Source organism: Trachurus trachurus, assembly GCF_905171665.1.
Source record: "Trachurus trachurus genome assembly, chromosome: 23".
Taxonomy (NCBI): domain Eukaryota; kingdom Metazoa; phylum Chordata; class Actinopteri; order Carangiformes; family Carangidae; genus Trachurus; species Trachurus trachurus.
The window spans coordinates 1,349,677-1,374,855 of record NC_139912.1 but is presented as its reverse complement, the minus strand read 5'-3'; the positions used below and the strand labels follow the sequence as shown (position 1 = coordinate 1,374,855).

The 25,179-nt window shown below is 41.6% G+C and overlaps 1 protein-coding gene across 3 annotated transcripts; it reads left to right on the top strand.

Moving 5' to 3' along the window:
- The first annotated feature begins 421 nt into the window (after positions 1 to 421).
- On the top strand, positions 422 to 23,121 carry xpot (exportin, tRNA (nuclear export receptor for tRNAs)). Of its 3 annotated transcripts, none has more exons than XM_083999503.1 (25): positions 422 to 614; positions 2,469 to 2,622; positions 3,431 to 3,513; positions 4,045 to 4,101; positions 4,242 to 4,311; positions 5,038 to 5,256; positions 5,935 to 6,119; positions 7,143 to 7,311; positions 8,441 to 8,677; positions 9,324 to 9,362; positions 9,553 to 9,615; positions 10,466 to 10,590; positions 11,300 to 11,444; positions 12,301 to 12,420; positions 12,546 to 12,640; positions 13,950 to 14,019; positions 14,134 to 14,372; positions 15,630 to 15,915; positions 17,110 to 17,299; positions 18,469 to 18,585; positions 19,510 to 19,625; positions 20,769 to 20,816; positions 20,916 to 20,987; positions 21,085 to 21,141; positions 22,795 to 23,121. In XM_083999503.1, exons 2-25 carry the CDS (start codon positions 2,536 to 2,538, stop codon positions 22,819 to 22,821), a joined length of 2,916 nt encoding a protein of 971 aa, XP_083855629.1. In that variant the 5' UTR covers positions 422 to 614; positions 2,469 to 2,535; the 3' UTR covers positions 22,822 to 23,121. The 3 variants fall into 3 exon arrangements, with proteins under 3 accessions (XP_083855629.1, XP_083855630.1, XP_083855631.1); XM_083999504.1 differs by having other exon boundaries at positions 463 to 597; XM_083999505.1 differs by having other exon boundaries at positions 463 to 609.
- The last annotated feature ends 2,058 nt before the right edge of the window (positions 23,122 to 25,179 follow it).

Here is a 25,179-nt window from a genome sequence, read left to right as displayed (position 1 = left end):
TTTAAAAATAAAGTTACTGTTTTTTTTTTCCAGAACTTTATTAAAAATTGTGCAAAATATTATCGCCAGGGGGTTACATGCATAAAGGCATTTTTTTACAGAATGCATTATAAAAAATATGTTGTAGAGAGCACATAGGTTCAAGGTCTTGATAGCTTTTGTGTTATTAGATTTTTCAATGGTTACTGTTAACGTTTCTACGAATGGGAAACTAACTTCCGTGAATGTTATCATCTAACGGCAACGATCAACTAGTCCCGCTAAAATAACATGCTTAGATACAAAATATGGACCATAACTGTTGGGATAATATACTTAGTTAACACAAATATATATTCATTATTGATATTTTTTTTATTTTGATAGTTCATTTTTTCCCTCGGCGGTGTGTGTTGGATCGCTTCCTGCGGCCGTGACCCGGATGCTAACCGAGCGGACGTACACGCTGCACCGCGGCTCGAGTCGTGTGTGTCGATCCGCCGACGTGCAACTGATTTCTGGAGACTTCGTTCGCTCCGTCCGGTGGTGATGATGAGTTACCGTTAACGGGAGAGACAGCGTGACACAAGCGGCGGAGAGAGAAAAAACACTTGATGAGTTAAGTTCCCAGTAAGGTGAGCTCCTCTCATCTCATCTTTCTTCAGTTGTGCATGTTGGTAAAAATAAATAAATAAATTAAAGATTAAAAAATAAACGGCCGCGGAGTTTGTGAGTGAGCTTCATCATCGTGAGATTTTCGCAGCGGAGGCAGGTAACGTTACCGAGCTCCGCCGCGGTCAAAAACAAGCACCGGAAACACGTTAAAACACCGTCAAACTGCCCCCGGTTCCCCCACCCGGTCGGGCTGGGTGTTACTACCCGCCTCCCGGTGCTGAGCGGGGTTTTACCGACTGTTGTTACCGTTGTTACTGGGTCTGGGTCTGGAGGATCACTGCAACAGGCGAGCTAGAGCTAGAGCTAGAGCTAGAGCTAGCCGCCGGTGGCTAACGGTCGCTAGCTGGGAGTTAGCTTACGCTCAGCTGTTTTCTATGGGGGACTGGAGTTAGCATGTTAGCATGTAGCATGTAGCACTGCGGTGTCAACTTTTAGAGGAGTGGCCCCCGCTGTCTACTTCTTTACTCAGCCCCCCTACACACACACCTGGCCCCCCGGCATCGAACCGGGGGACACTGCTGCTGTGCTGCGGTCGTTTACCCAACCAGGTACAGCCGTTATTACCGGTTGGTGACGTCAGTAACGGTTTTAACGGCAGTGTTGACGGTGAGTTGCATCATGTGGGGGAATCTCCATCCTCACCGTGACTCCCCACACCTGATCGATCACATACATAATCGATCAAAATCGGTTGTTTTTCATCATCGATGATTGACGGATCGATCTTTTCAGCCTTCATCCAATCACAGATTATCAGTAAAACTCCGTGATTGACAGATTTCATCCTCTCACATGAGGCGACTCACGTGTCATTGTTAATGAAGTGTTTAGGTTTCTGTTGGTGTTTGTTTGGACTAATAAATCTTGATTATTGTCAGATTATCTGGTTCTTATTGATCTAGATTCATCAATTACTTGTTGACTTATAAATCTGTGAAGAGATTGATTTTTATTATCATAGTAGCCTACACTGCTCAAAAAAATAAAGGGAACACTTAAACAACACATTGTAACTCCAAGTATATCACACCTGTGTGAAATCAACCTGGGATGATAATTTTGATTATGTTATTTTGTTCTCAACACACTCTACTATATATTGAATAACGATTTTAAACTGCAATATTTAATTAATTCTAAGATGTGTTGTTTAAGTGTTCCCTTTATTTTTTTGAGCAGTGTATATAGTAAACAACTATATAACTTGTTCTCATTATAGCACTTTCTGCTCATTTTAGAGCAATTTTATATATAGAATAGAATAGAATAGAATAGGACTTTAAAGCTGCAACTAACGAGTATTTTCATCATCGATTAATCTGTTGATTATTTAAACCATTAATCGATTGGTTATTTCTTCAATAAAATGTTGGAAAATGTCGATCAGTGTTTCTCAAACCACCAGACATCGTCCTCAAATGTCTTGTTTTGTCCACAAACCAAAGAGAGATTCCGTTTATTGTCATAAAGGAACAAAGAAACCAGAAATGTGATGTATGTATGTTTTGTAAGCTATTGGACAATGGGCAATAAAGTAGTTTGAGTCTATACTGAGAAAACCAGTAAATATTACCATGATCGCCCCCTTCACTGGAACAGTAATCAACTAATTGTTTAAGCTGCACACTGCAGACTAAACAATTAACTGTAAAGTAGGTTAATCAACTTTACTGAGCTTCTCCTCCCTCTAAACAGCTTTAGTCCATTAGTAAACTGGTGTTTTGTTTTTACAGCCGAGTATTGATGACATAAAGTCAAAATAAACCGATCGATCAATCGTGTGTGTGTGTGTGTGTGTGTGTGTGTGTGTGCAGATGAGAGCAACCTGCCCGGCAGCAGCAGAGAGGAGTGAAGCTGCCCTGGAGGAAAGCTAACCCACGAATGGCCTGCCAGTCTGTCGCTGCAGTCATGGACGAGCAGGCCCTGCTGGGGCTCAACCCGAACGCCGATGCCCGCTACAGGCAGAGGGTGAGACGACGCTCTGCTGTCCCACTGGGCCCTGAACGCCACGCACTGAACCCCACGCACTGAACGCCACACATACTGTATCTTTAGTTTTTAGTCCCAACACAGACACAATAATGTTTCTAAACGCTCCTCAGATTTATTCTAAAACCAGAATCAGAAACGTTGGTTGATATAACTGTTTCAGCTTGATATGAGATTAAAATGTACAATTATTCCACTGGCAAAAAGTACATTATGCAGTAGTTTCTATTCTCAAAATATAAATAATAATCTATTTATCAGCTCCAGCTTCTCAGTCCATAAAGTTTAGATCTTTTCTTTATTTTCTGGAACAGTAAAATCAGAATTTTTTTTAATCTATAGAAACAGAAATGATCTGGTTTTGTCTGAAATGATCTTGTGTTAGTCAAAGAAAACTAAAACTACAGCAGTCGGATGTTTTATTTCTAGATGAACCAGTTTAGTTGAAGTAGATTCAGTCGTTGTTTTCAACAGAAAAAGAGACGATAACAAATAAAATGTCTCATTTTCTTTTATCATAAACCAACATCAGTGAGTTTGTTCTGGAGCCTCAGGTAAAAAAAAAAAAAGAAATAAAAAACAAGATAAAACCGACCAATCAGGTGAAGTCGACCTGTTGACATCATCACCTATAAATAGGTCAGTTACACACACACAGTGTTGACACAGTATCATTACACACACACACACAGTCACACATAAACCATCTGCACAGGAAACTTATTTAAATCTCCTCTAATCAATCTAATCTTTCAGCTTTTTATGTTTTGTTTAATTTTCTGTGCAGGCCATGGCTTACTTTGAGCAGCTGAAGGAGTCTCAGGATGCCTGGGAGGTTTGTGCAGAGGCTCTGGCTAAAGGGATTTACAAGTGAGTTGGTTTTTGATGAATACAGGGTTCCTACACATTTGAAATTTCCAAATTCCATACTTTTTCCAGACCCTAATTTCCAGACTTCTCGGTAAAAGAAAATCAAATAATTTGTGATATTTAAGTAAATAGACGTGCATTATATAAAAAAAAACATGCAATTTATCATTTGTTTTCATTATTCTGAATGGGTATGCCATTATGCAATCAAATAATTTCCAGGAGATCGTAGCTAGATACAATAGCGCATACAAAATAGTTAACCCAAATAACTTCAGATAAGACCAAACCAAGATAAGATAAATAAAATAAATATATTTCCATACAATAGTTTCCATTTTCCATACTTTTAAAGACCTGGAAATGTATAAAATCAAATTCCATACTTTTCCATACTTGCGTAGGAACCCTGTGAATATGAAACGACTTCATCCTGTCGTCCGACTCCTTATGACGTCATCGTGACATCATCGTATCATCATCATCATCATCACGTGACGTTTGAGTTTCTGTTTCTCTGTCTCGTTTCAGCGACGACCACGTGAAGTTCTTCTGCTTCCAGGTTCTGGAGCATCAGATCAAGTTCAGGTAGAGACCAAGTTTAACGAGCCGACGGAGGTTTCTGCTGCAGGTTGATGTGGATGAAGGTGTGTTAACCTCTGTGTGTGTGTGTGTGTGTGTGTGTGTGTGTGTGTGTGTGTGTGTGTGTGTGTGTGTGTGTGTTGCAGACATCCTGGTCTCAGTGCAGTTCAGCAGCAGCTCATCAGAGAGACGCTGATGAAGTGGCTCCAGTGTCAGGTACAGTTCACCTCATTAACACTTTAACACAGACCACAACTCATTACTCATCACAAGACAAACTCATTAAAACCATAAAGTTTATACAAAACAAACTGAGGAAACAATAAAAAATGGTCATACAGTAAAACAAAACAAAACAAAAACAGTTTAACCCTCTGAGGTCGGTGCACGCGTCTCCATATGTTTCTGTTTGACTCTCCTCTTTCAAATACATGCTCATGTTTTACCTTTCAAACAGCAGATACACAGTGACTACACATGTACATGATATAAATATTGGACATTTTGTGTGTTTAGTTAATATTTTGTTTGGAGAAGATAAAACTTTTGCCCATTTCTCATTTACACACATCTCATGGAGCTTGATGTGTAATGTAGAGTCATTATTCAACCTCTAGCACTTGTTTTCTACACTTATCTGTTACTTTATTCATATATTCCACTGCTTTTGTGAAGCCAAGACTTTGTTAAACCTGTTTCAACCACCAGAACAGTTTGTCCTTATGACCAAAGATTTGAAAAGTTTCAAAAAGAAGACTTCAAATTTCCAGCATTTGGTCTAAATTATTTCTTTATCCAGTGGGACGACAATGGACTGTTCTGAATATTTAGACATAAAACACTTGAGTATTGTTACATCTACAAGTAAAAAGATGAATTAAAACAGAGTGTTAGATCTCAGAGGGTCAAACTGTTCTGTGTGTGTCTCTCTGTCTCGTGCAGCTGCTGAGCGCTCAGCCGGAGAAGCCGTTCATCAGGAACAAGGCGGCCCAGGTGCTGGCGCTCACCTTCATCATGGAGTATCTGACCATGTGGCCCAAGTTCTTCTACGACATCCTGACGCTGGTGGGTCTGAACCCGCACGGCGTGGACGTCTACCTGAGGACGCTGATGGCCATCGACGCCGAGGTGGTGGACCGAGACATCCTGCACTCCCCCGAGGTGTTCATGGGTTTATTTTCTTATTAAAGGGATAGTTCACCCAAAATTGAATTTTCCCTCATTATCTCCTCCCCCTCATGTGGACTAAGGGCTGGGAGAAGTTTCAGAGTCCTCCGTGGCTTCTCTGAGTTTCAGGGGGTCTCGGCGTAGCAGTGCATGTCCATATAACGGTTGCAAATGGATACCAACTGTCTTCGTAACAAAAAGACACACCAAAAAACATCCAAATACCTCCATGCTGCTCGGATGTAATGTCCGTCTTGTATTGAAGCCCCGACATGAGAAATTGTTCTGAAAAAAAATGAAATAAGTCTATATTTCAAGCTTGTTTGTAGCGGAAGCTTCTCGAATCTCCTTTTCCCAGTCCGTCCAAATCTCGCGAATTTGGTTTTTTGGTGTGTCTTTTTGTTACGAAGACAGTTGGTATCCATTTGCAACCGTTATATGGACATGCACTGCTACGCCGAGACCCCCTGTAACTCAGAGAAGCCACGGAGGACTCTGAAACTTCTCCCAGCCCTTAGTCCACATGAGGGGGAGGAGATGATGAGGGACATTTCAATTTTGGGTTTTATGGTTCAGTCTCAGTGTAACGCAGCTGTAGAGTCGGCGTTTTACTTTGAAGGGCTGACTCTGACTGTGTGTGTGTGTGTGTGTGTGTGTGTGTTGCGGGTGCAGGAGACCCGTAGGAACACTCTGATCAAAGACGCCATGCGGGAGCAGGTGATCCCCAGCCTGGTGGAGTCCTGGTTCCAGATCCTGCAGACGTACCAGCGCTCGCACCCAGAGCTCACCTGCCAGTGTCTGGAGGTGGTGGGGGCCTACGTGTCCTGGATCGACCTCAACCTCATCGCCAACGACCGGTCAGCACGCACACACACACACACACACACACACACACACACACACACACACACACACAGAGGAAACACGACACACAGAAACAGATTCATGTTCATGGTGGAAACAAGTTTCTTTTGTAAAAAAAGTTGAACTTGTTTTTGTCTGTCGGTGTTTGACGTCGCTGCTCAGACTCAGTCTGTCTTTCTTTCTTTCTTTCTTTCTTTCTTTCTTTCTTTCTTTCTTTCTTTCTGCTTTATTCGAATATCATGTCTAACCCTCCTGTAACTATGTAAATGTACTTATTCTGTTATCTACTGGTCCTCCGTCTTTTGGAATTTTTATGTTAATTGTTGTATTGTTTTGGGGACTTAGCGGAAATAATGAAAGTTAGGGCGAACAAACACTGCATATCTCCAAAATCAGGCAGGTTTCCAGGATGCCAAGTAGCCTACTCATTTTAATGTAACAATTGCCGATGAGAACCGGTGTCAAAAAGGAAAAAAGGAAGAAAAAAAAAACAATCGATTACCATGGCAACGAACGAAGCTTCGAAGCTTCGATTTTTTTGGGTCAGCCCTAGTTTTTACCATGCAATAACTAATTATATTAATTATATTTCTAATTTAGGGATAAAAATTATGTACATACTTATTATATTCAACATACACATGAATGCCTATGCCTGCTACACCTCTTCAAAACTGCCACATCCCTTTAATTCCAGTAGTTCATCCATCTGTTCAGCCACCTGTATGTTGTAAGTTTATTACTTGTACATTTATATTGCTATTGCTACTGCACTGTTCTAATGTTTTCTGTTATCTATTTGTACGGCGGCCTTGAGTGCCTTGAAAGCCGCCAACAAATAAAATGTATTATATTATTATTATGCTCAGAAAACTGAGAAAAAGAAAACATTTGGTGTTTGTCAGTATCCCTCCTCCCTGTATCTGGTAAAAATCACATCTTTTTATCTATTTTAGAGCAAGTTAATGCAGCCCAGAGTGACAGTGTGTTTCCTGCGTGTGTGTGTGTGTGTGTAGGTTTGTGAACCTGCTGCTGAGTCAGATGTCGGTGGAGGAGCTGAGGGAAGAGGCCTGCGACTGTCTGTTTGAGATCATCAACAAGGGGATGGACCCTGTGGACAAAACCAAGCTGGTGGAGTCTCTGTGTCAGGTGCTGCAGTCTGCAGGCTTCTTCAACGTGGAGCAGGTGAAACACACAACCACAAACACACTACAGTAACACACTAACACGCAAAAACATCATGCACTGATCAGTGTGGAGATTTTGGGCTGTTTTTGCTTCTTTAACATGTTTTCTGTCAAGATAGTGGAAAGAAACAGTAGAAAATCCACATTAAGGTTTTTATTTGACTTCTTTTCATCTGTAGATTTCTCCTAAACTCACCAGGAGTTAGTCTGAGCCGTGTCATGTCAGGTGTCATTGTAAAGCTCTCTCTCTCCTTAACAATGATGTCATTTCCTTTGTATCATAGCAACAAATCCTAAAAGTAGGATTGACATTAACAATCTGTGTAATTTTACAGTCCAAGTCTTTAAAGGGCGTTTTCTCAGAAAGAGTTTTTCAGACTCAGACTCCTCTCTAGAAATCTCCACTTCAGCAGCACTTCCAGACACCAAACCTTCCACTTTGATCCCTTTCTATATCCTGAAGGTTTTTACAGAGGGGATTGTTGATATATCATTCACAGCCTCATTTATACAACATTTTATTACTAAAAACATGGCGACATTAGATGTTTTAAAGGGCTGGTGACAGTATTTTCTCATTTACAGAGTGATAAAAAGAGATATCCACAATCCTCCTCTGGAAAAACTAAAGACTCTAATATGTCAACAAAATAAAACAAAGTGGCTTTATCCATTGTTCAGATTTCTGTTCTGGACATATGCAAATTAGCGCATTATTTCATTAGATATTGCCTCATTTACATATTTAAACATAAAATTTGACAAAACTTATAATAGAAAAAATACTAACACTTACACAGGTTAAATTTAAACTTGAATAAACTGCTGCAAATCCAGAGTTCATATCAACAGAATCTTGAATCTAAGCTGCAGAAATGTCAAATAAACAGATGCATGTTTGCACTGATGAGATGAAAATACGGATTATTATTTAAAGCAGAAGTTAAGTGATCTTCATTACTTTGGTGGACCAGTTTGTGCAGCAGCTCGGTGCCGATGTGAGAGGAAACGGCTTCGTGTTGATCCTCTCTCCCTCCCTCCCCGAGGCCTGGAGTTTCCTGCTCCTCTCTCTGTTTGTTTTTCATTTCCTGCTTCCTGTCTCTCTCTCTGTCTCTCTCTCTCTGCAGGAGGAGGACGTGGACTTCCTGGCCAAGTTCTCTCGGCTGGTGAACGGGATGGGCCAGAGTCTGGTGCTGAGCTGGACCAAGCTGGCCAAGGCCGGGAACGTGAAGGACGCGGCCGACACGCTGCAGGCGCTGGAGGCCAAGGTGCCGCTGCTGCTGCAGCTGCTGGTGCACGAGGACGACGACATCTCCGCCAACATCGTGGGCTTCTGCTACGAGTACCTGCACGTGCTCAAACAGGTGAGGATGATGACACCACGCCTCAGTCGGGTGATGAATTGGGTTGGGAGAAAAAATCGATTCACATAAGTATAGTGATATTTTTTTTAATGATTTTTAAAGCGATAGTTCAAAATTTTATCAAACTGGCCCATCGCCATAATCCCTATAGTCATAGCAGTAGGTTTGTTACCTTTAATTGTCGGTGCAAGCTGTTTTTAGAACGGCGGAGCAGAGCCGTGAGCTGCTCAGAGCTACGCTACGGAGGCTCATTATGGGATTTCTTGGTTTCCCTCATCAAACTCATCAAATACACAATCCAACAACTCCACAACGCTCTGGTGGACAAGTTGTGAGCTGCACATTCACCACGCTATGAGATAATAACACAACGTTACCACACAGAGTTGTTTTAGAGGGAAATTCATGCAAAACCGCTGATGCACGTTGCCTTCAGGGACAGTTTTTCATCAACAGTCTCTGTATTTCCCTCTAAAACAACTCTGTGTGGTAACGTTGTGATATTATCTCATAGCGTGGTGAATGTGCAGCTCACAACTTGTCCACCAGAGCGTTGTGGAGTTTTTGGGGTAGCCCTAGTGATGAACTGTCGTCATGGCAATGGGAACATCTGACCTCATGTGTGTTGTTGTTCTTGTGTTTACAGCTTCCTCAGCTCACCGACCAGCAGAAGGCAAACATCGAGGTGAGTGTGTGTTTCACTGAGAGGCAGGAAACTGTGTGTGTTCAGCTGAGACACGTTAAAGACTCTTCCTCCTCCTCTTCCTCCTCCTCCTCTTCCTCCTCCCTCCTCCTCCTCCTCCTCCTCTTCCTCCTCCTCCTCCTCCTCCTCCTCCTCCTCTTCCTCCTCCTCCTCCTCCTCTTCTTCCTCTCAGGCCGTCATGCTCGCCGTCATTAAGAAGCTGACGTACGACGACGAGTACAACTTTGAGAACGAGGTGAGTGTGACAATGTCATGTTTACATGATTTATATTCCTAAATTAGAGTGAGAAGAAGTTGTCTGAAATCTTCTGAAACTTTTCTCTTTCCACACTCCTCCTGGACACAATTTACACTCTACACACATTATTTTTTTCCTAATTTGTAGCTGTAACTTGTTCTGTCTCTCACCATGTGCTCAAAATATCAGAGAGACTTACAGAATTTGAATTATCAGCCTCTGAGTGCGGCCACGTCTGTCTCTGCTCCTCATTGACTCCAATACAAAGATTTTCTGACAGAAGCAGAACGGACTCCTGTTTTAAACTCACAAGTGTCTCCAAAATATTTACTGTAGAAACACCAAATCGTACTAAATCATTCAGGAAGTCCTTACAGTGATGATGGTCTGTGTTTTGTTCTGATAGGAGTTACCGTTTTGTCAGAATAAGCCTAAATGTGAGACCAGTGCAGAGGCAGAAAATTGCTCTTTTTCTACACGTTTCTGTCTGCCTCAGCCTCTATCGTCATTGGCAACCACCTCAAGTTGCCGTGGTAACCTCTGAGCCTCAGGCCAGAGCTCGTTAAGGTTTATAAACAATCCACCTGGCGCTCGTTAACATGTTTATAAACACACACACACTAAATCAGACTGGAGCCACTCCTTTAAAAAATCCTAGTGGAAACACTGGTGCTGTTTTATTTGTTTTTTTATTTATTCTGTCTATTTATGGTCGTGTACATGGGCTGCTGGAACCTAGCATTTCCTTTGTGATTAATAAAGTTTATTTAATTAAATTCATAAAATCTATAACCCTGACATGAGTAGAGCGCAGGAGGCGCTAACAGAGCTGTGGTTGTTTGTCCAGGGCGAGGACGAGGCGATGTTCGTCGAGTACAGGAAGCAGCTGAAGATGCTGCTGGACCGACTGGCTCAGGTTTCTCCTGAGCTGCTGCTGCAGGCCGTCCGCAGAGTCTTCACCAACACCATGCAGTAAGACCACACACATGAGGGGGGGCAGTAAGACCACACACATGAGGGGGGGGGGGGGTCAGGTCTGTGAAGTCACCTCAGGGTTCCCACGTGTCCTGGAAAACCTGGAAAATGGTTGACCAATTTTCCAGTCATGGAAAACACATGGAAATTGAGAAAAATAGTCAAATGTCCTGGAAAAGTATTTATCACATCATGACACCAGACCCCACCAAGGATTTCTTTCCCAAAGACGTTCCTAGCTAGAAAACTCTGGACATGAGTTGCTGAGTGTTTCCTGTGTTGGACCTGTTGTCTCCTCTGATGAAGGACAGATGGACAGTGACAGAGAACTATTGTTGTCGTGGTTTAAGAACAAAAACAACATGTTTTTGCTTTGTTCTATGATAAAATTGTCTTAATTTCTAAGCATGTAAGATATAATGTCATAGATAAGTTGGAGCTGTAGACTGCACATCTTTAAATCAGACTTCTGGGGCTGAGAGAATGAGAGAGAGGAGGAATAAACATAGAAACAAACTGGTTAAATGTACAAAATAAAGCTGCAACTGTGGAAAAGACTTCTTCTCTAAAGCATGAATGGAACAGCGTGATGTCAGACTGTAGCAGCTGAAAATGTCCTGGAAAAGTGCTGGAAAATGATTTCAAGAAAAGAGTGGGAACCCTGCACCTGTGTGTTGACCTGTTGTTTCCCTCGGTGCTCCGTCAGGACGTGGCAGTCCGCAGCCTTCATGGAGGTGGAGGTGGCCATCCGGCTGCTCTACATGCTGGGTGAAGCTCTGCCGGCGTCGCACGGCGCCCACTTCTCTGGAGACACGGCCAAGACCAGCGCTCTGCAGGACATGATGAGGACGGTCAGTCACACCACTCCAGCTGCTCTCCTCTCTCTCTCTCTCTCTCTCTGTGTGTGAACGATTAGATTAGATTAGACTTCCATTGTCGTTGCACAAAGTACAACTATGTTCACTGAACCAAAACAAATCCACAGCACATGCATGAACACAGTCATTTGAGTCATTGTATAAACACAACAACATAATAACCACATAAAAGAGCACTGAATTAATGACATTATCTGGGTGGATAATTACCAAGGATATGTAATAACAGACTCACGCATATGGGCGTGACAGACGGAAACTAGCTCTGAGCTAAATCCAGCCACGGCGTTAAATTGTTCATTAATGTGCACTGTCCTCGACAAATAAACAATAAATGCCAGGAAGCCTCTTCCATTTCCTTTCCAGACACTTCTTTTAGGCAGCTCTTTTTCTTTTTTCCTTGATCGAAGCTTTGTTTATTTAATTTCACTTATTCACTTATATCTATCTATCTATCTATCTATCTATCTATCTATCTATCTATCTATCTATCTATCTATCTATCTATCTATCTATCTATCTATCTATCTATCTACCTATCTATCTATCTATCTATCTATCTATCTATCTACTACTCTCTACTCTCTCTACTTGCACTGAAGAAACGTTTTTCTGATGAAGAAACTTTGTTAAAAATATCGCAATTATTATCGATAAGCAAGATAATTTGGTCACTGTAATCAAGATGTCAGATTTTCCGTATCGTTACATCTCTAGTGTGTGTGTGTATAATGGCTGTGTGTGTGTGTGTGTGTGTGTATTATGTGTGTGTGTGTGTTTGTATTATGTGTGTAATGTGTGTGTTGACGCCTCCTCTCTCTCTCCTCAGCTGGTCTCCTGTGGCGTCAGCAGCTACCAGCACAGCTCGGTGTCTCTGGAGTTCTTCGAGACCGTCGTCCGCTACGACAAGTTCTTCATCGTGGAGCCGCAGCACATTCCCAACGTCCTGGTGAGAGGAAATGATCAACACAACTCAACTCAACACACACACACACACACACACACACACACACTTTCCTCTGGGTTATTCTGTTTTTGTGCAACGTTCAACCTCTGTGTTGTGTTCATGGTCAGATGGCGTTTCTGGACCAACGAGGACTGAGACACAACAGCCCGAAGGTCCGCAGCAGAGTGGCCTACCTCTTCTCCAGATTCATCAAGACTCTGCAGTGAGTGTTGGATTCATCCACCAACACAACCTCCCTTTGCATTAAATACCAAGGAGCAACTCCATGTGCTTTACATAAACATTTAACAGGAAGAATTGGAAATGGGGGAAAAAAACATAATACATACAAACATAAAACCCCAAATAGTAAAAATCTGAAACATTAAACATAAAATTAAAAGCAAGAAAAAGAATAAAAGAGAGGACAACAAAGAGAGAATTAAACTAACAACTAGACTAAAATAGAGCAGAAAATATGAGTTTGCAGCAAGAAATATATATATTTTTTATTTATTTAGCACGAACAATATAATTTGAAACAACATGGACAATCATCATAACTGGGATGTGCAAAGGGGAGATATGAAACCCAAAAGGGCTGATATAAAAACCTCACCCACATATTCAAAAACCAATTTGTTACAGTTTAAAAACAATAACATAGGAAATAATTAAACAATAACGGAAAATAAATAGAAAAGTAAGTGATTAAACAGTAAATATTAGGAAATAAGGAAAAATACATACATAAATGAAATATTAAGCAAGAAATATTCATTTGTATTAAAAGAGTAGTAAGAGGACTTTCAGTGCAAATCCAAGATTAAGATTTAAAGTTCTTTAAAAGAGCTCAGCCATAAGCACATGGAAAAAGAAATGTTTTTAACCTGGATTTAAAAATGTTTACAGTTGGGGCTGATTTCAGGTCGGTGTCAGCCAATCAGAAGAGAGGAGGAGGCTCTGAGTCTCTCTTCTGATTGGCTGACTGTTTTCTAAAGTGATCCAATAAAAAACAGAGCAGATTTCAGAATAAAACACTCGGGGCGGGGCTTAGTTGTGACTTCACAAAGAGACAGGAAGTCCTGACAGCTGGTTTTAAAGGTCCAGTCTGTAGAATGGGGGGAAAACTTTGACATCCAGTGTTCAGATTCTAGATCGCAGCGCTCACTCCTCCCGTCGGCAAAGTGACGGTGGCCTCCGAGGACAAAAAAACATGCGTTGATAATCTATTCGCAAACTTTCAGGTTTATAACTCAAAAACGTATGTGCAAACATGGCGGCGCAAGATGGCGACAAGACCCTTGTTATATGTAGATACAAAAGAATAATTATAAGGCTACGATTATACACTGATACTAATATATTCATGGGTCGTATATTCAGATTTTAACAATAAACCTTGTTAATTATTACACACTGGACCTTTAAGGCTCTGTCTCTTTAAATAGTAACATGATGATGATGATGATGATGATGATGATGATGATGATGATGATGATGATGATGATGATGTCATCGTTCTCTGACAGTAAACACCTGACCACCTTCATCGAGGACATCTTGACCCGGATCCAAGACCTGCTGGAACTGGCTCCTCCTGTAAGTCCTTCACGTCTTTACCCACAATCCTCAGCTTCCTGTCACTCAAACAGTAAATGAAGAATGAAACTGTGACGTAACATCTTCCTCCTCCTCTTCCTCTTGGTCCTTTAGGAGAACGGGTTCATGGCGCTGCTGACCAGCGACGACCAGCTCTTCATGTTTGAGACGGCCGGCGTGCTGATCGTGAACGGGGAGAGTCCGGTGGAGAGGAAGCAGGCGCTGATGAGGAGTCTCCTGGCGCCGCTGATGGACGCGTTCCGCCTGCTGCTCGCCAAGCTGGCGCACGAGACCGAGGACGAGAGGCAGACCGCGCTCGCCGACTGTCTGAGCCACGCCGTCGGCTTCGCCAGGTGAGGAAACCACCACGACTCACTTCCTGTCTGGAAACAGCTGCTCCACATTACATAAGTAATCTATTACAGTTGGTGACTGGTGGATAAGTAATCAGTTACTCAGGAGAAAAGGTTGTGACATCACATCACTCCGTAGGGGGCGTGGCCTCTGTGACCGACAGGCTCCTCCTCTTTGACCTTATTTAGATCAGCAGAGGAGGCGGCCATCTTTGTTTACAGTCTGTGATGTCACATCAACTGACCTCCTCTTCCTCCTTCTTTTCTCTACTCCTCCTCTTCCCTTCTATTCTTCTTCATTCCTCCTCTTCTTCTTCCTTCCTCCTCCTCTTCCTCCCCCTTCTTCTCCTCCCTCTCTTCCTCTTTCTTCCTCCCCCTCCTTTTTCCTCCTCTTCCTCTTCCTCCGTCCTCTTCTTCCCTCCTCTTCCTCCTTCTCCTCTTTCTCTTCCTCTTCCTTCCTGCTCTTCTTCTTCCTTCTCCCTCCTCTTCCTCCCCCTACTTTTCTTCCTTTTCTTTCCTCCTCTTCCTCTTTCTTTCTCTTCCTCCTCCTCTTCTTCTTATTCCTCTTTCTTTCTCCTCCTCCTCTTCCTCCCCCTTCTTCTCCTCCCTCTCTTCCTCTTTCTTCCTCCTCTTCCTCCCCCTCCTTTTCCTCCTCTTCCTTACTCTTCCTCCTCATCTTCTTTCCTCCTCTTCCTCCTCGTCTTCTTTCCTCCTCTTCTTCTTTCTTCCTCCTATTCTTTCCTCCTCTTCCTCTTCTTCCCTCCTCCTCCTCTTCCTCCCTCTACTTCTCTTTCTTCCTCCTCCTCCTCTTCTTTCCTCCTCCTCCTCCTCCTTTTCTTTCTTCCCTCCTCCTCCTCTTCCTCCCCCTCCTTTTTCCTCCTCTTCCTCTTCCTTCCTCCTTCTCCTCTTCTTCCCTCCTCCTCCTCCTCTTCTTCTTCCTTCTCCCTCCTCTTCCTCCCCCTACTTTTCTTCCTTTTCTTTCCTCCTCTTCCTCCCCCTTCTTCTCCTCCCTCTCTTCCTCTTCCTCCTCATCTTCTTCCCTCCTCTTTCTCCTCGTCTTCTTTCTTCCTCCTATTCTTTCCTCGTCCTCTTCCCCCTCCTCTTCCTCTTCTTCCCTCCTCCTCCTCTTCCTCCCTCTACTTCTCTTTCTCTTTCTTCCTCATCCTCCTCCCTCCTCTTCTTCCTTCTCTTCTTCCTCCTCATCTTTCCTCCTCCTCCTCTTCTTTCCTCCCCCCCCCCCCCCCCCCCCTGCTGCAGTCGTACCAGCAAGGCGTTCAGCAACAAGACGACGGTGAAGCAGTGCGGCTGCACCGAGGTGTATAGAGACTGTCTTCAGACCTTCCTGCCGGCTCTCAGCTGTCCGGTGCAGCGCTCGGTGCTGCGCAGCTCCGTCCGCTCCTTCCTGCACCGGATGATCATCTGTCTGGAGGAGGAGGTGCTGCCCTTCGTCCCCGCCGCCTCCGAGCACATGCTGAAGGACTGCGAGGCCAAAGACCTGCAGGAGTTCATCCCGCTCATCAGCCAGATCACCGCCAAGTTCAAGGTAACACGGACTTAGAAAATCGATTCACATAAGAATCGCAATTCTTCAGAATCGATATAAAATGTCACAAAATCGATTTAAAAAATACAAAAAATGAAACAAATCTGCTGCTGTCGGCCTCCGTTTCCTTAGAATTTAAAAGGCAGCGTGTTTAAAGGAGAATTTTGGTAATTTTTACCCCTAAATCGTTGTCCTGATGGTCACCCAGTGTTGGTTGGAGCAAAAAATGCGACTAAAATTGCTGCAGGCAAACCAGAGTTACCATGGCTACCCGGCGCTAGGGATAGCCACAACGCTAACCTATGGGGGCAATTCTTTCAACCACAACAAACAGTCAGAAAACAATCAGATATCTCTGGTACATGACTGAATCCTTAGAGACACCACTGAACTCATATAGTGGAGAGTAGAAACAGCCACAGAAACTAACACTTTGTCCTTGTTGTGATGATTTCTTTACTAAAATAAACAGTGGAGCAGTGCAGTGGTGATGTCCATAATGTCTATGACTGTTTATTTTAGTAAAGAAATCATCACAACAAGGACAAAGTGTTAGTTTGTCTCTGTGATGGGATAGTAATGTCTTTCTGGGATGTTTCAGAGTTGGGCTATCTGAGGTGAGTGGCTACATGCAAAAACACAAAGTTTCTACTGTTTCTACTCTACACTATATGAGTTCAGTGGTGTCTCTAAGGATTCCAGTCATGTACCAGAGATATCTGATTGTTTTCTGACTGTTTGTTGTGGTTGAAAGAATTGCCCCCATGGGTTAGCGTTGTTGCTATCGCTAGCGCCGGGTAGCCATGGTAACTCCGGTTTGCCTGCATCAATTTTAGTCAATGTCAATTTATTTAGTCGCGTTTTTTGCATCAGGACCAACGATTTAGGGGTCAAAAATGACCAGAATTCTCCTTTAACTGCACTATTTTTATTAATAAAGAGGCACTTTTCATTTTGTTACTTAAGCAACACTCAATAAATGTGCGACAGACTGAAGCAGAAATCATTAGGAATCAAATCGTTTTGAATCGAATCGTAGCCCCAAAACTCAGAATCTAATCTAATCTTGAGATAGTAAAAGACCCCCACCCCTAACGCCGACAAACCGCCGCCTCTGCTACAGGTCATCATCACCGACCACCACCAGGGTGACTAACATCTTCCCTCTCTCTCTCTCCCCCATTGCCATGGCAGCGTCAGGTGTCCCCCTTCCTGCAGCAGGTCTTCATGCCGCTGGTCGTGGCCATCTTCGAGGTGCTGGCGCGTCCGGCCGAGGACAACGACCAGGCGGCGGCGCTGGAGAAGCAGATGCTGAGGAGGAGTTACTTCTGCTTCATCCAGACGGTGACGGGCAGCGGCATGAACGAGGTCATGGCCAATCAGGGTGAGTGGTGACATCACACCAACACACACTCTTTAAAAGGGCCGATTCAATTCAAATAATTTGATTACAAAAAATGACGTAATTTTTCCTAAATCGAAGCATTTTTTAAGTAATTAATTAATTACACTCAACGATATACGGCGGCATTCACCTCTTTTGTTTCACGTGGACTTTTATCACTGACACACGGCGTTGTCAGAGTTCTTGGGAGCGATCTGAGAAAAGACAGAAAATAAGGAGAGAGACGAGATCAAAGGTGCGTTCACTGTGAAACTGAAGTTTGATACCGTAACACTCGGCCTCAGTGATGCAGCAGTGAAACCGAAAGCTCTAAGGCAACGTAACGACAGGAAACATGTGCATTTAATGTGTTTGCTAATCGAGATAAAGACTTCTGAGATCGTACAGTGATTAGTTATTTATAACGAGTCGATAAGAACGCGAGTCAAGTGTTTAATTTAATTTATTGGTTTATTTGAGAGGGACAGTGCAACACTAATCAACAGAAAAACAACTGGTCAACATCTGTTGTCCCTGGCCAGATGTTACAGGCAACCTAAGAACCAAAAAAAACAATTAAGCAATGCATTAAAATACAGCTGAAATTACACATCAATTTACCTAAAAGCTGATACTAACAAATAGGACATGTACTGTACATAACAGAAGGCAGAAGACACATAGCAACACTGGCATGCAGACATACCATGCAGACAGAAAAAGAAAAGTAGATTACATATAGTAATCAGTAGTAAGTGTTGAGCTGGTTATGACTTCACTGACATGAGCTCAAGGAAACAAAGTAAAACGCTGCTGAGTTCATTTTATTCGTCTTTGCTGGAGCGATTTGACCTAAAAACACAAGAACATACATACATAGGCATTTTACTCTCTCTCTCTCACACACACACACACACACACACACATATACACACACACCACTGATGGCATCAAAATATCAGGTGGTTCATGAGAGTAGAGATGCACAAATGTTAGACAGATATTATATTTAGTAAGCATATCAGTACATCACGTCCTCTTAATATAGCAATTTAATACGGCAAAACACCATAGTTGATTACTCGATTAGTCAATGAAATAATCGATTACATAAATAACTGATAGCTGCAGCCCTACGTGTGATGACGTGGAGGTTTTGTTTTTCCCAGGAGCTGAGAACATCGAGCGTGTCGTCTTCACCATCATCCAGGGAGCGGTGGACTTCCCCGACCCCATCGCCCAGAAGACGTGTTTCATCATCCTGGCCAAGCTGGTGGAGCTGTGGGGTCAGTGTCCACTTCCTGTCCACTTCCTGTCCACTTCCTGTTCACTTCCTGTTCCTCTCCACTTCCTGTTCCCTTCCTGTTCACTTCCTGTCTCCTTCCTCTCCACTTCCTGTGTGTTTTTTTTTTTTTGGAAGAATTATTAGTTGGGACGTACAATGTGAAATGAGGGATGAGGGGGTTACAAATAAAAATGGAATAATGTCAACAGGTTCAGTTACATAGTATCATGAAAGGCAGGAGAAGAAGTACATTTCATGTTAGGCAAACACAGGTCTATTCAAAAACGTGAAAACAGAGAGAATAGTATTATGGTCTTTATGGCTTTCTTATTTTCAGATTGACTAATTAGGTTAATTAGGATGTATTGTTTGATTTCGTTTTTGAAACGGTGAGTGCAAAGTATTTGATTTGTAAATTTGCGGTTGTGAATATGAGCTTTGGCTAAAAATAATATCAAATTAATTACATAATATTGGTTTAATTGAGAAGCCGTGACTGAAAAGAAACCAAACAATAGGCCTACATGTTGATAGTCCAAAGCAAAGTTTTTGTCGAAATGTTGACGGATGAAAGTAGTTACAATTTTCCAAAAGGACTGCAGATGAGGACATGACCAGAAAAGATGTTGAAAATCTTCATTAATGTTCATTAATGTCTTTTTTATATCTTTGCATAGATAAATTGGAGGGATAGATACGATGGATGAGTTTAAGGGATACTTCTTTGATTTTATTTGTGATAAAATATTTGTAGGGGAGGGACCATATGTTTTTCCAGATCAGGTTTGTGAATAAATGATTCCAGTATGAGACAACATTGGGGGTACTGATGTTTTCTTTTGTTCTTCTTCTTCTTCTTCCTGTCCTCTTCCTGTGTGTTGTTGTCGTGGTTACTCGTCTCCTAACATCCCGTGTCTCTCTGCAGGAGGTAAAGACGGGATGGTCGGTTTCCCCGACTTCATCTACAAACACATCGTCCCGGCCTGTTTCCTGGCTCCGCTCAAACCGACCTTCGACCTGTCGGACGCTCAGACGGTGCTGGTGAGTTTCTGCTCTCTTCTATCATTTAGAACAATATAAACAGAATAATATAAACCGTTTTTATGATGATTTCTGCTCGAGTTTCTTTTGTCACCACACCAGAGTTTCAGTGCTCGATACGATTTCGATTTTCCACGAGTCTCGATAAATCGATATTAAAAAAACAAAGCAAAAAACACGAACAGAACCCGTGTTCTTCTAAATCAGGGTATAAACAGGAATTAACCATTTACATCAGTGACACTTTTAACGTAACAATTCTAGTTTGTGATAAAGACTCCCAACCAATGTGATGCTACAGAATTCAGAATAGGCTGGGATAAGGCAAAGTTTATCCAAAAAAAAAAAAAAACATTGCTCCACTCTCAAAAAACAAAAACAACAATCTTCTTTTCTTTTTTATATACTGGTTAATCTTTGTTTCTTAATAAAAATAATAAATTCACACACTTTTACAATGTTTTTTTGGACTCTTGGACAGCTAGGCTAATTCAGAAAAAATACCTTCAAAATGTAAGACTTTATAAAGTCGTGAAAATACTTTTTAAGGGTCTTAATTTTCCCCAAATGATTTATCACCTTCTAATACTTTTCAAGACCCCACGGATACCCTGTAAATTCAAAACAGTTTCACATCAAACTTTCTTGTTTTTAAGCTTCACTGTGATTCAACTGCAGCAGAAAGAAGTGTAAAAAGAAGTGTTTTTATTTTATTCATTTATTCTGCACAAACATATCATTTAGAATAATATAAACAGTTGTTATTAGGGCTGGGACGATACGCTTTTCTCCCGATTCGATTCTTCTACGATTTTTTTTGGATGGCGACTCGATTTAAATTGCGATTCTACTCGAGATATTGCCGATTTTCTCGATTTTTAGTCTTTAGCATTTTTAACATTTATCTGCACACAAACACTGTAGGAGCCTATAAATGAACATACTCCATTATAAAGTGAACTTAAACCCTTTTCAAAACCTGGACTCTCTGTATGTAAAAAAGGCGAACAAATGCACATTGCACAATATTTCAAAAAGTTTCCCCCCCCCAAAAAAATTTGATTGAGTTTGTTGCAAATAAAGGCAAAAAATAAGAAGAAACGATGAAATTAAAACAAAATCTGTGTGTGTGTGTGTGTTCAGACGCTGTCGGAAGTCGCCGTCACGCTGAAGATGATTCATCTCAAACGGGTAAAAACAGATTTAACGAACGTTTCTTCAGTTGGTTGGTTGTTTCTTGTTCTTTAAACTCTCTGATGGTCTTGGTGTTATGATGTTTTTCCTCTCCAGGGGCCGGAGTTCATCCAGTTCCTGCAGCAGGAGTATCTGCCCTCCCTCCAGGTGTCGCCGGAGATCTCACAGGTGAGAAGCGGCCTCTGGCTCCGCCCACAGTGACATCATCATCACCATGAGACAATCAGCTTTAATTTAAAGAGATAAAACCTTGTGTGTTCACCAGGAGCTGTGTCAGGTGCTTCAGCAGCCGGACGTCAAAGTGCTGAAAAACTACATCAAGGTAAAGTTTCTGTGACTGATGAAGAGTTAATGAGCAGTTTATAAGTTCTAATAATCACTAGTAATTTATTAATGAGCTTGTAAAAATGTCCTAAATGAGGTCGTTTCCTGTAAACTCTGGACTATCTCCGTTCAGGACACTGATGCCGCTAACGGGACGAGATCGGTCAAAACGGAGGGTTCAAGCAAAGACGCTTTATTTTGGTTCAAGCTAGCTACATCGAGGGTAGGTTAGCTTCCTGTTTCAAAGTAAAAGCACAAATTCTATCGTCTATCTATTCTATCGAGAAAGTAGCCGTACATACAGGAAACCATGACGATAGAATTTGTGCTTTTACTTTGAAATAGGAAACTAACCTACCCTCGATGTAGCTAGCTTGAACCAAAATAAAGCGTCTTTGCTTGAACCCTCCGTTTTGACCGATCTCGTCCCGTTAGCGGCATTTGACCGCTCAAGATGCCTTACCGGAGAGTTTTGTCAGCTCTGAGACCAAGATCGGCCCGCCGGTTTCCGTTTAGAGTTGCTGAAGAGTTTCTCTGATGACTTTAGGTGGAGGCAGGCTAACACTACCTATACACTTCCAGTGTTTGAGCTAAGCTAATTAGCGACTTTAGGTGGAGGCAGGCTAACACTACCCATACACTTCCAGTGTTTGAGCTAAGCTAATTAGCGACTTTAGGTGGAGGCAGGCTAACACTACCCATACACTTCCAGTGTTTGAGCTAAGCTAATTAGCGACTTTAGGTGGAGGCAGGCTAACACTACCTATACACTTCCAGTGTTTGAGCTAAGCTAATTAGCGACTTTAGGTGGAGGCAGGCTAACACTATACACTTCCAGTGTTTGAGCTAAGCTAATTAGCGACTTTAGGTGGAGGCAGGCTAACACTACCCATACACTTCCAGTGTTTGAGCTAAGCTAATTAGCGACTTTAGGTGGAGGCAGGCTAACACTACCCATACACTTCCAGTGTTTGAGCTAAGCTAATTAGCGACTTTAGGTAGGAGGCAGGCTAACACTACCCATACACTTCCAGTGTTTGAGCTAAGCTAATTAGCGACTTTAGGTAGGAGGCAGGCTAACACTACCCATACACTTCCAGTGTTTGAGCTAAGCTAATTAGCGACTTTAGGTGGAGGCAGGCTAACACTACCCATACACTTCCAGTGTTTGAGCTAAGCTAATTAGCGACTTTAGGTGGAGGCAGGCTAACACTACCTATATACTTCCAGTGTTTGAGCTAAGCTAATTAGCGACTTTAGGTAGGAGGCAGGCTAACACTACCCATACACTTCCAGCGTTTGTGCTACGCTAATTAGCGACTTCAGGTGGAGGCAGGCTAACACTACCCATACACTTCCAGTGTTTGAGCTAAGCTAATTACGGGCGATACGGCTCTATCTCCCTTGTTACTGCACGCACAGTGGAAAGGATGGTGTCTATCTGCTGGTCATGGACTCGGGAGTGAGGCAAGACACGAAAAAAAATGTTGGCGTATCCCTAATGCACATAATGCACAACTATTTACTCAAATATCTCAAATTATTTGATTTTTTTTACCGAGAAGTCTGGAAAAAAGTATGGAATTTGGAAATTTCAAATGTGTAGGAACGCTGATTGATGGCTGCTCTCTCCTCTCTCTCCTCTCCTCAGGCGTTCTTCCAGCGAGCGAGGCTGTAGGAAGAGAAACTGGAAGTTGAGGAAGTTGACGACTCTTCACAGGAAGTGACACAACAACATCAACCACAACACCACAACACCACAACAACACCACAACACAAGGAACTTAGCGTATAGGAGCTGCTTTGCACTTAACGAGTATAAACGCGTAACGAAGAAGCCGCGGTCGCCGTGTCGGACGATGACAGAAGGTCGGTGGAACGGACACAAGCCCCTCCCCCTTCCTCTTCCTCCTCCTCCTCCTGCTGCTGCTGCTGTTGCCGTGACGACGAGCTGACCCACGAGGACCTGAGACGTGAAGCTCGACGGACGCTGTTGTTGGACGTGTTCGTGGTGACGAGTCGAGTTGGGAGGAGAATCATCGGAGCTTCACTCCAACATTTATTTCACCGCTGTCGGTTTATTTTGATTTGAGTTTTATTATTTTGAAGGTTTTGCCGCCAACGGAGCGACGGAGACTAAAAAAAAAGGGCTGAACTGCATCGTTTTTTAATTTAAACGTGGCATTGATTCTTTTTTTTTTCTTGATTTTTTTGAAGTTTGAAGTGAAACATTGACGAGTTGACGAGCAGCCGCCGCCTTCACTCACTCCACGGACGATTTGTCTTCGCTGGAAAAAACACGACACACGAACGATTCTTTTGGCTTTTTTTTTTTTTTTTTTTTTTTTTTTCAGATGGAAATGAACATAAACGGAGGAACAAAGTGTAAATAAGAGAATAAGTTGTTAAAATGTAAATAATGTTCCTATAGGTTTAGTTTCTTTCTTTTCTTTTTTTTTAAATCTTCATTCCCATCTGGAAACGAAACGTGGAGCTCGTTTGTGCCAGAAAATAGAGAAAAAACTACAAAAACACACATGAATTAAAAATTAAGAATGATAAAAAATAAAATTGTTGCTGTGAGTATTTTTTTTTTAAAAACGTATAACAATTTTACTGTTGTTATTCTGACTCCAGGTGAAACAGTTAAATCGCATAAAAGTGTCAATTTGTTTGGTTTTGATGGTTCAGTATTAAAAATATGAAGATTTTCATTTTATATATTTTGAAAAAGTCATAATTTTCCATTAATTTCTACATTTATTCTTATTTTTGTGACGTGTTTTCACAGCTTTTAAATTCCTGAGCCAAATTTTGAATACGTTTTTTAATTAATAATTCTTTTAATTCTGATGTTTCTGTAAATTTCAGAATTATTTACTAAAACCTTTTATTTTTCTCATTCTTAATATTGTGTTTTTTTTTTGGTTTTTTTCTTTCCTTTTCTTGGCACTAATGAGCTTCCGTAGACTCATAGGACTCGTGTACAGACGCAGAGCGGCGGATTTTATATCAAAGCAATTGTGACAATTCAGGACGATTGGTTGATTGATTATGCAACACTGTGAGGGAGGGGGCGGAGGAAATTTAAACCAATCAGAGATGAAATTGTACAAAAAACCTTCTTCTTTGACCTTGTACAGAAGCCCCCCCCACCCCCCCTCCATCAGTTTGTGCTGTTTCTCTTCATTCTGGTTTAATTTGCCTTCAGTTTTATTTTATTTTCTTTCATATTTTCCCAGTCAAAGTGCCTGAACGTTGCTTTTCAGTGCGAAACAGTAGAAATAAACCAGTTTAAAACTAGAATCTGGTTTTTATTCTACTTTTTTTTTTTTCTTAAAGTCAACATATCCCATAAAATGATTCAAAAACAACTTTTTATTTCTTTTGCGCCAATAAAATAAAAAAAATACACAGGGCTCAGATATTTAATTTCTTTTGGGACTATTTTCCGAGGCGGATTAACATACATTTAGATTTAAAAACTTTTATTTGGGATTTGTTGAATAATTAACTGCTTTTTTTTTTTTTTTTTTCATTTATTTTTTATATTTTGGTTTAAATAAATGAAACATTTTCTCTGGAGATTAAATCCAGTTCAAACCAAATCACAGGAAACTTGAATGAATTTTTTAAAGGAATAATTATGGAGGTCTAATAATGAAATTGTTGAAGCGTTACCATGACAACTTATGGAGGCAACAGATAACGAGGCGTCGGTGTGAATCTGATTTTCTTCCTCTGTAAATAAAAAAAAATATCGGACTGTAGTTTTAAATCTGTTGTTTTTAAATAGTTTTTCAGGATTTAAAGGAGCAAAACTAAAAGTTGTTTTTAACAAAGTGTTTATAAAGTTTTTTTCATGGTGCTTTTTCTTTTATTTTGAAGGAACAGTTCATCACTGGGGGAAATCTGCTTTTCTGAATTGAATTTGAGTTCTTTTTCTCTTTTTTTTTCCATTTCACCTGTTTAAGTTTATGAACTAGTTTGTTTTAAAGACCCAGTGTCCCAAAGAAAGAACTAAACCCGGTGAATT

Bases quoted from the DNA above. Each gene is read 5' to 3' on its own strand.
- xpot (XM_083999503.1), top strand. From the start codon at position 2,536: ATGGCCTGCCAGTCTGTCGCTGCAGTCATGGACGAGCAGGCCCTGCTG. The intron at 17,300-18,468 runs GTGAGTGGTGAC...TGTTTTTCCCAG, and splicing joins CGAGGTCATGGCCAATCAGG to GAGCTGAGAACATCGAGCGT. The intron at 21,142-22,794 runs GTAAAGTTTCTG...TCCTCTCCTCAG, and splicing joins TGCTGAAAAACTACATCAAG to GCGTTCTTCCAGCGAGCGAG.